The sequence below is a fragment of the Misgurnus anguillicaudatus genome, chromosome 1 (assembly GCF_027580225.2).
Source record: "Misgurnus anguillicaudatus chromosome 1, ASM2758022v2, whole genome shotgun sequence".
In the NCBI taxonomy this organism is placed as follows: Eukaryota; Metazoa; Chordata; class Actinopteri; order Cypriniformes; family Cobitidae; genus Misgurnus; species Misgurnus anguillicaudatus.
In genome coordinates, this window is record NC_073337.2 from 31,760,020 (window position 1) to 31,774,571 (window position 14,552).

Here is a 14,552-nt window from a genome sequence, read left to right on the forward strand (position 1 = left end):
GACCAACATGCTGGACCACTGCTATACTACCATCAAATGGCGCTTTTCCGTTGGGTGGTGCCCCATGGTTTGGTTTAGTTTGGGTCGGGTCAGCTCACCTCACTTTGGAATGGTTAGCTTTTCAATCGAGTTTAGTACCACTTTGCAGTGGGAGAGATTATAGGCGTGTCGTTAAATTTGCGCTTCCTACTGCTGTGACATCATACAAGTGAGAGTGTCGTTGTACATTCCCATTCATTTATTTATTTCTCAGTCCGCCACAAAATTAAAATTGACCTGCAAAAATAGATGTTTGCACATGGCGTTTATCACTGCCTCTGTCTAAAATGACAGTCGACAGGGCTCCGCTGAGCCTCATTGAAGTTGCATTTAAGCATATAATGCTGACGTGCTTGTCGTGAATGTTCCGCCACAAACTGCAAGTCTGGAAAAAAAAACGGTTGTGGTGTTTCTGATTCACAACCTGTGGATGTTTTCATCTCTAAAAGGGAGTTTGGGAACTATAGCAGAGCACAGATGACAACATGATTGCTCGAGAGAGCGCAAGCTAGCACTAAAGGTAAAGCTAATCTTTTACATTATAGCAATGACACTAGTAGTGACGATTCTCTCTGAAAAATCAGTGATCTACAGTGTTTTCGCGTCACGTTTGGTATCAGCTCGGGTCCCTTGGAACCCCAACCGAGGTGGTATGAAAACAGTATTGGGTACAACGTACTTCACCCAGTGGAAAAGCTCCCAAAAATAAGCGGACCCGACCCAAACTAAACCAAACCGTGGGGTACTACACAATGGAAAAGTGCCAAAAGAGGCTTACCATGCTTTCCCAAGTGCTCTGCTGGGCAGGACTGACCACACAATTCTGCTGTAATTCCACAATACAGACAAATAGTTAAATCCTCCAAATCACCAACAAAATTCATCTGGTGCTGGTCCTCTGAGGCCATCAAAAAACTTCATGGTTGTTACACGTGCACAGACTGGGAAGTTTTCTGTGCTGCATATGATCTCCATGACGTCATTGATGCAATAAATGGCACAATATATGGCTGCCAAATACAAACTGAGATCTGCTATGCGAAGAGCCAAATCCAACTATGCTACTAAACTAGAAAAACAAATCACCACTAATAATACATTTTTATCTGGAAAAAACTTCAAAACATGACAAATTTTAAAAAAGAAACCACCCGCATACCTAACAGGGATAATCAGCTTTCAAATACACTCAACTTCTTTTATGGGAGGTTTGAGCAAGCACCAGCTACTTCACCATCTCCCCTGGCACCCCCCTTCCCTTACTATTAACAAGGAGGAGGAGTGAGGAACATCTTTAGGGGACTTAAGAGAAATAAAGCCCCCGGCCCAGACAACATCAACCCCATCGTTCTCCACCACTGCGCTGCTGAACTGGCCGGGGTCTTTGCTGATATTTTAACTACCAGAGTTGGGTATAACGCGTTACTGTGTAACGCATTACTGTACTCTAATTACTTTTCTTGGTAACGCAGTAATGTAACGCTTTACATTTTAAATGTATGTAATTTGATTACAGTTACCAATTTTAATAAAAGTACGTTACTAGCGTTACATTAAAGTGTTGAAAAAATAATTAAAATCTATTTTAAAATGACGTTTTGCGCAGCAACGTCAGTTAATGAGCATGCGCGCAGCGTCAGTTAACCAGCATGTGCTTTAATCACTTATCGGAGGACGCGCGCTAAAATGGATGCAGAGTGTGGTGGTTGTTTCTTTAAATGGAAATACAGACATTATTTTGATTTCATTGAGCGTAAAAACAAAAATATTACTGTTAAATGCAAACTTTGTGCAATTCCTAAATTTCTACTGCTCTTAACTCCACAAGCAATTTGTTTAAGCACTTAAGCAGAAAGCATTCGACAACAAAACTCGTAGCCAAGGATAATGATGCACGTGCCCAAGAAGAAAGCGGCTCAACCAAGCCTAAACAGGCTAAATTGGATTTTTCTTCAGGTTCGGGAAAGAAAGTAACTTCGGAACAAGTAAAGAGGGGTGTAGCAGCATACATCGTGGAGGAAATGCTGCCCTTGTCCACTGTGGAATCACAGTCATTCAGAGATATACTTGCGATGATACCCATGACGGACCGGTCTAATGTGAAGCAGGACCGAAAGACATTTTCAAGGTACTTGGATAAATGTTATGCTGAGATGGAGCATGAACTTAAAAAAATTTTGAGCGTCTAGAGTATGTCTCCACAACCGCAGACATTTGGACTAGTAATAATAAAAGCTTCCTTGGGATGACCGCCCATTGGATTAATCCTGTGTCTTTTAGCCGTGAAAAAGCTGCTATAGCCTGTAAAAGAATTAAAGGAAGGCATACATATGATGTGATTGGAAGTGAAATTTAGCAGGTGCATTCAGCATTTGGGCTTTCAAGTAAAATCACAGCGACAGTCACAGACAACGGGTCAAATTTCCTAAAAGCGTTCAGAATGTATGCACCTACTGAAGAAACACAATCTGATTCTGAAGACGATTTTGATGACGATGAAGTGACATTCACAGATGTCGGCCAGGCTCTCTCCTCTCAGTCGGACGGACAATTTACTCTTCCCCCTCACCTGAGCTGTGCTTCCCACACGCTTAATGTAGTGTCGCGCAATGATATAGAAAAATGGCTAACAACTAAAAATGAGTCCAAAACTACATACAGAAGTGTCCTTGCCAAGTGCTCTGATTTGTGGACTAAAGCAAGTCGCTCGACAGTGGCCTCAGAGCTAGTTGAGGATGTAATCAAAAGAAAGCTCATCGTTCCCACCGCAACGAGATGGAATTCATTTCATGATGCACTGTCACTTGTGTCTCAAATCGCACTTACAGATTTAAACACCCTTTGCAATCAAATTGGAATAAAATGCATCACAGAAAAGGAATATCTTTTCCTAAAGGAATATTGCGCAGTACTGAAGCCCCTCGCCACTGCCCTGGATATCTTACAAGGTGAAGATCACTGCTATTACGGCACCATCCTACCAACACTCGAAGTTCTCATGTCCAAAACCTTGGCACTTAAAAGTGGTCTTTCCGCTATGACATCTGGTCTGCCAGAAGCGATTGTACAGGTAAGTTTCTAAATCACTTTTCTTTTATTTGTTAACATTATTTAACTATGTCATTTATCATGCACTTACAATAAACAAAACGTGTACAACATTAATTAATCATATGTTTTTTAATCAATTACCAAAACAACTTTTGATTGTTATTGTTATATTTAACGAATTAATATTAACATTCTGTAACTTGAAGCCCTCACAATGTCTCCGTGAATGAATGTGCAGAAGATAGATAGATAGATAGATAGATAGATAGATAGATAGATAGATAGATAGATAGATAGATAGATAGATAGATAGATAGATAGATAGATAGATAGATAGATAGATAGATAGATAGATAGATACAGGAATTGTGTTAGTTAATTTAAATTGTAATGCACAAATTGTTTTTTTTATATATTTTATATCTGTATTTATATCTTTTATATCTGTATTGATTACCTTCTGTCTTTTATTCTTACAGGTCATACAAGCACGTTTCAGCTCTGTCTTGGACAGTAATGATGCACTTTTGGCAGCTGCCACTTTACCTTGTTTCAAGTTACGCTGGATTAAGGATGAGGGGAAAAAAAAACATGTGAAGTCATTGCTGGTTGCAGAATGTCAAGCTCAACGCTCTGAGGGCCCCACTGTGGAGCAGAAACCTTCTACCTCCAATGACAATGATTTTTTTATGTTTGAAGATGAGGATAGTCTTACTCTTATTCTTCAGAGACAGAAGTCACGGAGTACCTGAAGTCTTCTGCATTAGAGCTAGACATTCTCAACAAATTCCCAAACATTAAAGGCATCTCCCTCAAATACAACACTGCAACACCATCGAGTGCTCCAGTTGAAAGACTTTTTAGTTTAGGGAGTCTCGTGCTGACCCCAAAGAGAAACAGACTTTCCAGCAAGCGATTTGAGAAACTTCTTCTGATGAGATACAATCACTACTTTACTGACAAGTAAAAGATGAATTTATACCCTGAAGAAGTGTAGAAAAAGCTTTCGCAGTTCAGTACATGTACACAGAAAAAAAAAACGTTTTAAGCATTCAAATAGGCACTTTATTTTAATCATTACTGTTTTAAATGTTATCAGAAACATTTTCACATTTAAGTTTTTCATTAATGTTCACAAACAGTAAGGATATATTGCATACACATTCATCCTAGCAATGTTCTATGAATGTAATACATTGTACACAGACACGTTTAAAAGTAATACAATTTCATTGTTAGGCAGGTTAAGTCTAAAGTCAAGTTGAAGTTTTCATCTGTAATATGTCCCACACAGCAGGAGACTCCTATGCGGATCCGCGTTCAAGTCCCCAAACCCGCGTGACTGTCACATTCGTTTTGGAGCCGCACAGAGGATCAGCTCCGCCTCCGGCCGCGCCGTAAATTCTACTGTCAAACAGCGGATTCTGAACGGACCCATATCGGATCCTCAGACACGCCTTTACTGAACGGTTAAACGATGCACACCTGTCAATCGAGACTTTCTTTGCTGGGACACGGTTCAGCTGAACCCTCTTTTGAGTAAGTATTGATTTATTGATATAATTGTGCCAGTAAACATTGTTTTTTAATCATCCTGTATACTAATGATTGGAATGACGTTGATATTAGGAAAACTTTAGCATGTTCACTCATAGATAATGGTTTAGCCCTAGAAGTTTACATGTTGGCAATTTTGGTGTAGTGTATCTGCCATCTTCTTTATAATGAAAATTAATCTTTGGCAATTTAATCATTGTTTGACTCGGTTCAGACTGCAAGATGCCATGTGACCTAATCAGTGACTAAATGAATGCAGGTGTCAGTCAGAGCGACTGTGTGGTTGGTATCTTCTCATCTGTTATTTTGAGCGTCTGTTAACAGGGTGATTTAACCAGAGGTGTGTAATGAATTTCATTTACAGTTTTGGGTAACTAGTACTTTTAATGTGATTTTTAAGGATACATTTCCTCAAGTAAATTTCTAGTGAAAAAACTGTACTTTTACTGCATTACTACAATAAGCATACTTGACTTTGCATGCTATACCATAAACATTTGTCTGTTTGATTACAGGTGCTGTGTTCAACCTGGCAACAGATCGTGCAACGAGGAGACGTGTAATGGGAGAAATGATTAAATAATAAAATTATTTTTGTTGAACAACTTGTCTTTCTCCAGTTATTCATTGTCAGATGTTTTAGCTGTGCATAGTGTAGCATTTCATTCAAGTTGTAGCCTAATAGAACAAGTATTTTATGTTTGCATTGACCTGGCCTATAAAGCACTAAATTAGGTTTTAACCACAAAAATAATATTTTTAACAAAAAAATAATACGCTATAACCTATAACTGTCCATAAATGTAAATGGCAATTTTATATTTCCATTGAGTAGTAATTACTTTTGTACAGTAAATTGAAATCTTTTGGTGAAACTTTTCTGTTAGGCGTATTTACAATATTGTTAGGTTAAAAATACAAGACAATGCAGATTTAAGGTTCTATATTGCTGCAGTAGCCAGGCCTAGTGATAGTTTTGGTTTTATCCTTTAGTTTAGTTCATCCTATTTTATCCTACAGCAAGAACAGAAGGGTCCTTATAGCAATAAGCTCCGGGGCGGATCCGTAACGGAATCGCTCTGAAGTCAGTAGCTCCAGTCTGGATCCGTTGCGGATCCGTCCCGGAGCTTGAGTCAGACTTTTAATGATTCAGTTGCGGGTCCGCGGCGGATATATGACTCAATTTGCGCCACGGATGCGGAGCGGATGCAGCGCAAGGCCACAGGTCCGCAATCCGCCTTCATTGCGGATCCGTCACTGCGCGCAAGTGGACGCCGACCCGGGTCCGTTTCGCGGGTCCGTTCCGGAAGCCGCGATACCTCCGCGGCTGATCCGCAATGGAGTCCTTTTGCTGTGTGGGGTGTGTCAGTCAAAATTAAATTACTGAAAGAACTGAGTTTCACTTTGTAGTTTTTTTTTACGTTTGATGTTTCCACAGTAACTTAAAAGTAAAGTAATTAGTAATTAGATTACTTTTTACATGGAGTAATCAGTAATGTAATCAAATTACAATTTTAAAGTAGTAATTAGTAATTTGTAGTGGATTAAATTTTTTGAGTAACTTACCCAACACTGTTCACTACATCCTTTTGTCAAAACTCAATACCCAAGTGCTTCAAAGAGTCCATTATCATTCCGGTTTTCAAAACCAAGACCATCTCCTGCCTCAATGATTACAGACCTATTGCCTTGACATCAGCAGTCATGAAATCATTTAAGTGCATATTACTCACCTAAAACTGTAACCACCCCTCTCATGGACCCATTCCAATTTGCATACAGAGCCAACAGGTCAGTTGAGGACACCGTCAACTTAGCAATTCATCACATACTAAACCATCTATAGTCTGCAAACTGGACATATTGACCCATGCAAACTGGATTTACAGCTTTCTCTGGAACAGGAAACAAAAGGTAAAGATTAACAATAACATATCTTCCCCTCTGTTCCTCAGCACAGGCGCACCCCAAGGTTGTGTTCTCTCACCTTGGTAATTTTCTCTCTTGGTAAATTTTTCTCATATGGTGTGATATGAGCTGGTTCTTTCACAAACCAGCTCATATCACACCATAGTTATGTCATCCTATACAAATATGAGAGGATAAAACCAACACATGACTCATCACCAATAATCAATAAACTGCATATCGTGCACAGATCAACCAAGCAGTGACCTGGTGTACAAACCCATGATCTTCTACTCAACACATCAAAAACAAAGGAACTCATTGTCGACCTAAGACATCAGTCATCCCCAAAACTCCTGTGCTGTAACGATAATAATCTCACAGGAAGCAGTCGCAGGAATAAACACAGATTAATTAAAACACTGGATATTAAGACACAGAACGGGAACAAACACAGAGTCAAGATGATGGTAATGGTAACGAAGGACTACGGTGGTGAGCGGGTGTTGGTGGTTGCTGGTGACGTCGGTGGAGTAGGTCTGTGGTGAGTAATCCAACTGAGAAGACCGGAACATCCAACACGAAGACGACACATGAAACAATCCAACACGCTACGAAACACAATCCAAATGATACAGAGACCAACATAAGAACAAGGATCTGGCAGGGAACAGAGAGCAGAGTGAGTATATATGGAGAGCATGTAATGATGAGCAGCTGGAGTGAGACAATCAACACAGGTGAAGGGAATCGGGATAACCAGCACATGACATCACAGGTGAGTAAACACCATACACAAGACACGGAGGAAACAGTGTGTTTGCCTACCGTGAGAGTACCCCCTCCCCTAGGACGTCACCTGATGTTCCTAGCCTGCTGTACCTGTTGATGGTAATCATCAATGAGGGTGTGATCCAGTATGTCCCGAGCAGGTACCCAACTTCTCTCCTCCGGACCGTAACCTTCCCAGTCCACCAAGTACTGAAATCCGCGTCCCCTCCACCTAGAGTCCAGAATACGGTTGACCGAATAGGTTGGTTCCCCTGCTACGAGACGAGACGAGGTGGGGGGGGACCGGGACAGGCGGGTTAAGTCGTGAACGAAAAACAGGTTTGATTTTAGAAATGTGAAACGCAGGATAAATTCTCCTGTATGCAGGAGGGAGGTTAAGGCGAACTGTCACCGGGTTAATGATTTTGGAGACAGCAAACGGGCCAATAAATTTGTGAGCAAGCTTATTCGAGACGGAACGCATCGGAATGTTCTGAGTAGAAAGCCACACTTTTTGACCGACGACGTATACGGGAGGCTTAGACCGGTGGCGATCGGCTTTAGCCTTGGTGCGCGCCCCCACCCAGAGTAGAGCTTTGCGAGCTCTAGTCCAGGTGCGGTGACACCTCTGGACATAGGCTTGAGCGGAGGGAACTGCAATCTCGGATTCCAGACTGGGAAAATTAGGTGGCTGGTAACCTAGACAACATTCGAAAGGAGATAGGCCCGTAGATGAAACTGGCAACGAATTGTGTGCGTACTCCACCATAGAGAGATGTTGGCTCCAGGACGAAGGATTCTTGGAAGCCAAACATCGCAACACTCTTTCCATATCTTGGTTGGCTCGCTCGGTTTGACCATTGCTCTGGGGATGAAACCCGGAGGACAGACTAACAGTCGCTCCTAACAATTTGCAAAATTCTCTCCAAAATTTGGACACGAACTGGGGACCCCTGTCAGAGACCACGTATGTCGGAAGGCCATGTAAATGGAAGACGTGGTCTACAAGGGGATGAAATGAGTCGCCTTCAAGAATCGGTCCACTATGGTTAAAATCACCGTATTACCCTGAGAGGGTGGGAGGGCGTTAATAAAATCTAGCGCAATGTGGGACCAGGGTCTCGAAGGGATAGGCAGCGGTAAAAGTAACCTGTCAGGAGGGCGATTGGAAGTCTTACCAGTGGCACAGTTTGAGCAAGCCAAAAAAAAATCGTGAATGTCACGAGCCATACCTGGCCACCAGAATCGTTGTTTGACTAAAAACTTGGTGTGACTCACCCCTGGATGACAAGCTACTCTAGAACAATGACCCCACTGGATAACGTTGGACCGTAACTTCTCCGGCACAAATAAGCGGTTCGGTGGGCAACGAGATGGAGGCGTTACCCCTTCTAAGGCTGTCAAAACCTTCGATTCGACCTCCCATCTGAGCGCGGAGATGAATAGAGTCTCCGGTAAAATTCGCTCGGGAGTAGAAGTGCGATCGGAATGCTCAAAAAGTCGAGATAAGGCATCGGGTTTGATGTTTTTAGAACCCGGACGGTAGGAAAGAGTGAAATCGAAACGTCCGAAAAAAGAGCCCACCGAGCCTGCCTGGAGTTAAGTCTTTTGGCAGTTTTAATGTATTCGAGATTCTTATGGTCGGTCCAAACGATAAAAGGTACACCCGAACCTTCTAACTAGTGACGCCATTCCTCCAATGCAAGTTTGACTGCCAATAACTCTCTGTTGCCGATGTCATAATTACTTTCCGCCAGAGATAGACGATGAGATAAAAACACGCAGGGATGAACCTTTCCGTCTGAGGATGTGCGCTGGGAAAGAACTGCTCCTACCCCCACCTCTGACGCATCGACCTCCACTATGAACTGACGTGAGCGATCAGGGGTAACGACAATGGGAGCTGAAACGAAGCAGCTCTTGATTTTGGCAAACGCAACCTCGGCTGCGTCTGACCACCTGAACGTAGTACTAGGGGAGGTCAAGGCAGTCAGAGGAGCGGCTAGGTGGCTGAAATTCCGAATGAAACGCTGGTAAAAATTGACGAACCCCAGAAATCTCTGCAGGGCCTTGCGAGAATCTGGGGATGCCAATTCACCATAGCCTTAATCTTATCAGGATCCATGCGAACACCCTCAGTCGAAACGATGTGCCCTAGAAAAGAAACAGACTGTGCATGAAAAACGCATTTTTCCGCCTTGACAAAAAGCCCATTTTCTAGCAACCACAGAAGCACTCGTCGTACGTGTTGCACATGTTCCTGGAGAGACGAAGAAAAAAATCAATATGTCATCCAGGTAGACATATATGAACTGATCTACCATGTCTCGCAACACGTCATTAACGAGTGCTTGGAAGACTGCAGGCAAGTTCGTTAGCCCGAAAGGCATAACGCAGTACTCAAAATGGCCTCTAGGGGTGTTAAAAGCGGTCTTCCATTCATCCCCCTCCCTGATGCGGAATGATAAGCATTACATAAGTCCAATTTAGTGAAGACGGACGCTCCTTGCAACCTCTCAAAGGCTGAAGACATCAACGGCAAAGGATAAGTATTCTTTGCCGTTATGTTGTTCAGCCCTCGGTAGTCAATACAAGGTCGCAAAGATCTGTCCTTCTTCCCCACAAAAAAGAATAGACAAAGAGTATAACTTGCCTTTAGGCGGAAACGTACTGGGTAGTAACTCTATAGCACAGTCATAGGGACAGTGAGGAGGAAAAGAGATGTCCTCAGTGTGATTGCCCAATGTGATGAGAGACACAGGTTCCGTGATGTGGGTGATGATGGGAAGCTTGTGTCCGTTGAGAGCGAAGGGAGCAATCTGATGAGTGAGTGGCGTGAGAGGAATCTGGAGCTTGCGTGCGATGGTGTGGTCAATGAAGCTCCCCTCGGCTCCCGAATCCAAAAGTGCGTGGCAGTCGTGAGAACGGGTGGACCACCGTAGTTTCACCGGGAGGAGCGTCGAGGTGGATAAGGTCTTCTTGACAGAGATCCCGCCCGATAGTAGCCTCAGGTTTACTATCGGGCTTGGTCTTTTACCGGGCACTGATGGATTTGATGCCCAGCGCTGCCGCAGTACAAACACAAACCCAGGGATCTCCGCCGGAACTTCTCCTCCCGGGAAAGCCGAGCTCGACCCACCTGCATGGGGTCGAGATCGTTGAGGGGGCTGACCGCACCATTCTTGCTGGGTTGAGGAGAATCCAGTCTAATGGGAAAAGGTGTAGTAGGCCTCCGGCGTGATGCCTGGGCGAGGCGTGCATCGACCCTGATGGCGAGGTCGATCAACGCGTTCAGCGAGGTAGGTAGGTCAACAACGTGAATCTCGTGTTGGATGCGGTCAGCCAGCCCATGCAGGAAATGATCCCACTGCGCTTCTTCGTTCCACCTGCACTCCGCCGCCAGGGTGCGAAACTCTATCGCGTAATCGGACACAGATCTTTCCTCCTGGCGGAGATCGGAGAGGAGTCTCGCGGCTTCTCTCCCGGCGACGAAACGATCAAACACCCTCTTCATCTTATCAGACAGCGAGGGGAATGAAGAACAACAGTTGTCAGAGTTCTTCCACACCGCCGTCCCCCAGAGGGCAGCCTTTCCAGTAAGGAGGGAGAGCACAAACGCCACCTTCGTCTGTTCACTGGAGAAGGTCCTGGGTTGTAAAGTGAAATGGAGTGAACAGTGAGTAAGGAATGTTCGGCAGAAATTTGGCTCACCCGCATATTTCTCCGGGATGGGAAGACGTGGTTCCGACTGGAAAGCGCCCTCTGGTGATGTAGATGTCGTGGGTGGTGTGGGAGGCGCAGTGGGAGGCGGTTGATGTTGCGGGTTGAGGGTCAGCTCGAACACCTTCATCACCATTACATGGATGGCTCAACCCATCTCCTCTATGACTTTGTCCTGGCACTCCATTCTCTGCACTGCCTGCTGGAGGAACTCTTCGAGAGGAGATGGGGAGTGACTTCCTGCTGCTTCCATCTTTGGCCAGATCCTTCTGTAACGATAATAATCTCACAGGAAGCAGTCGCAGGAATAAACACAGATTTATTAAAACACTGGATATTAAGACACAGAACGGGAACAAATGTCACAGGGTGACTTTTATAGAGCGGAACTGAAATTGGCGAAACTTGGTTCCGCTCGAAGATGGTTTCCGCCCAGGCTACATTTGACGACGCACTCTCTCACTTCCTGGTTTCCAGGGCAACGTAATCAGGGCTTTACGAGCCACAGGTGAAAGACATTATGAAGTGGATGGTGATTGGAGGCTGTGGGAAGATGAAGCACTTAAATAGCTCTGCAGGAACACAAAGAGGGGCGCGACTGACACGGGGAAAGCTCCTTTGCCAAGGGCAGATTAAAGACACGCACCTTTTGAAGAGCCCGAGGGCTCTGTTGATCCGGGGATCGCTGGAAGCGAGCGGAAAGAGGACAGAGCCATAGGAGGCGAAAGAAAGGAAAGCTGTGGATCTTTTAAAGGAGCACCCCGAGGAAGCTTTTTGTGGAGAGTTGTTTCGGGCACGCGCTCCTTTACTGCCTAGGGCAGACCCAAACACACGCTCCGTCCTTGGAACCTCCTCGAGGTGGAAAAAGGGACGTGACCTTATTAACATCTGGGTCCACCCCTACCTGTGACACAAACACAGAGTCAAGATGATGGTAATGGTAACGAAGGACTACGGTGGTGAGCGGGTGTTGGTGGTTGCTGATGACGTTGGTGGAGTAGGTCTGTGGTGAGTAATCCAACTGAGAAGACCGGAACATCCAACACGAAGACGACACATGAAACAATCCAACACGCTACGAAACACAATCCAAACGATACAGAGACCAACATAAGAACAAGGATCTGGCAGGGAACAGAGAGCAGAGTGAGTATATATGGAGAGCATGTAATGATGAGCAGCTGGAGTGAGACAATCAACACAGGTGAAGGGAATCGGGATAACGAGCACATGACATCACAGGTGAGTAAACACCATACACAAGACACGGAGGAAACAGTGTGTTTGCCTACCGTGACATGTGCTCATTGAAGGTAAATCCATTTACATTCAAACTTCTTGGGACCTACATCAGCAACAACCTTAAATGGAAAATTAACACTGATCATATCTACAAAAAGCCCAGCAAAGACTTTTCCATCTCCGACAGCTCAAGAAGTTCAGAGTAAGGTCTCATCTCCTGCTCCACTTCTACATGGACATCCATTGAAAGCATCCTTACCACATACTTCACATCCTGCTTTGGCAGTCTTGACACACTTTCCCAGAAGAAATTACAGCATATCATTAACAGAGCCTCCAAAGTCATTGGTTCACCCCTGCCATCCCTTGAATCACTCTACTACAAATGGACATTACGCAGGGTTTACTAGATAATCTCTGATATTTCCCACCCTGCACAGAATGCTTTACAGCTATTGCCCTCTGGGAGGCGTTATAGTACAATCACCTCCAGAACAACTCACTTCAAAACAGTTTCATCCCAACAACAATAAAAATTCTGAAGTCTGAACGCTGAGGACTGTGGATTAAGCATAGGGTGACCACCCGTCCCGCGTAGCGCGTGAACGCACAGCGTTTGAAGCCCAATTCATGCGTCCCGCAAATTGAGACCGTGTCACGCATAATCAATGCTTGCTTAAAAAAAGTTGGTCGCTCTATATCCTTGAGCCCCAGGCAGCAAAACGAACATTACTAGACAGTTCAGGCTCGCTCGCCACTCACTACTCGCACGCTACTGTTGCCCCTCACCTGAACTGCTGACTAGGTTGTTGTCAACTTTTCGTTGTTGTCATGACAGCGCAGTCCGCACGCAGCCACGCACATGCATCCCTTTTAGATGCGCGCTTTCCAATTCGAAAAATGGAGAAAGAGACTGAGTCTGACTCTGCACCGCATCATCAATTAAAAAGAGAAGGTGTGGGTACAAGAAAGACTGGGGAAATAAATATTTGTGGCTGAAAGTCTTAAAGATGTCTCCAGTTTTTTCCCTGCGCCTGCCTTTACAACATGCAAGTTCACCATCCTTCCTCCCTCTTCTCGTTCCATGAACCTCTGGAGTTGTGAGTTAAGACTTTTTTAACTGTTTCTGTGTTGTTAAGCAACTTCAATTCCTGTTAATTCTATAATTTTATATTATAATTTATTTAAAGTGAATAAATTATAATGAAAAATAAATTAAATAGCTAAAGTAAATCGTAAGTGAAAGTGCATCTGTCAATTAATTGAATGTTCAAAATATTATGAATCTTTATTTAAAAAAAATACACATTGGTTGGCCTATTCATGAGCATACATAATGTTTAGGGGAATAGGGCATTATTAATATGCCATGTACACTGCAAAATGATTTTCAAGAAAAAAATGCCTTGCTATTTTGCATAAAACAATGTGATTTTGTGCATAAAACAAGGGAAAAATCTTAAATTTAGTGTTTTAGAAAAATGTTAAAGATTTTTTTGCTTACCCCATTGGCAGATTTTTTTGTTTTGTGCACAAAATCACTTAAATTTGATATTTTTGGTCTAAAAACTAGACTTATTTTCTTGGGACGTTTTACTCATCAAGAAAAAGCATCTTCATTTAAGAATTTTTATATATTTTTACTGAGAACAAGAAAAAATACAAAAAAATTTCCTAGAAAATAAGTTTTTTGCAGTGTTAGGTGGTATGTGCTAGAAATGGGTAAACCACTATCAATAAGTCGGCCCGTGGGTCGGGTGCACCGCCAGGTGAGGGAGTGTCCCACATTGTCCCTCAGAAACACACCCCTTGTCCCCCCTTGGGCTTATTAGCAGGTGGTCACCCTAATTAAGCACGACCCCTTAACTCTTTCCCCGCCATTGAAATACCACTATTTTGCACAAAATTTGGTGTTTTTGAAGAAACCCATATTAAATCAAATCAATCAATCAATCAATATTATGGACGAGGAACAAGAGGCTTAAGCCATCAAGTGCCCAGGGCTGGGTTTCTTGATAACGATTAAACTTAGCACTTAACATTTACGTGCGTTTCCCAAAGATGCACGTATAACGATCACTCACAGCTGAGTTTTAAGTGCTACTTACGAGTCGCTATCCGTTTGTCAAGTGCTGAAATGTCACCAATAGAATGACTCGAATTTGTAGCAGAAGCTTGTTTAGGCTAATGATCTTCAGCTGATGTGCACTAATATTTTTATTATTGTTCAATTACTTCTTAAATGTTTTAAAATTGTTCATAAT

At 43.4% G+C, this 14,552-nt stretch overlaps 2 protein-coding genes across 2 annotated transcripts in view; both read left to right on the top strand.

Moving 5' to 3' along the window:
• LOC129431801 (macrophage mannose receptor 1-like) overlaps window positions 1-14,552 on the top strand; it is a 169,149-nt gene that overhangs the window by 109,746 nt on the left and 44,851 nt on the right. The window lies entirely within an intron of this gene.
• On the top strand, window positions 1,496-4,272 carry LOC141365386 (uncharacterized). Its single transcript, XM_073869865.1, has 2 exons — window positions 1,496-3,109; window positions 3,570-4,272. Exons 1-2 carry the CDS (start codon window positions 2,480-2,482, stop codon window positions 3,840-3,842), a joined length of 903 nt encoding a protein of 300 aa, XP_073725966.1. The 5' UTR covers window positions 1,496-2,479; the 3' UTR covers window positions 3,843-4,272.

What these genes read in the sequence shown, in the direction of transcription:
- LOC141365386 (XM_073869865.1), top strand. Translation starts at nt 2,480, where the DNA reads ATGTATGCACCTACTGAAGAAACACAATCTGATTCTGAAGACGATTTT. An exon ending in TGCCAGAAGCGATTGTACAG is followed by an intron (nt 3,110 to 3,569) that starts GTAAGTTTCTAA and finishes TTATTCTTACAG; the next exon opens with GTCATACAAGCACGTTTCAG.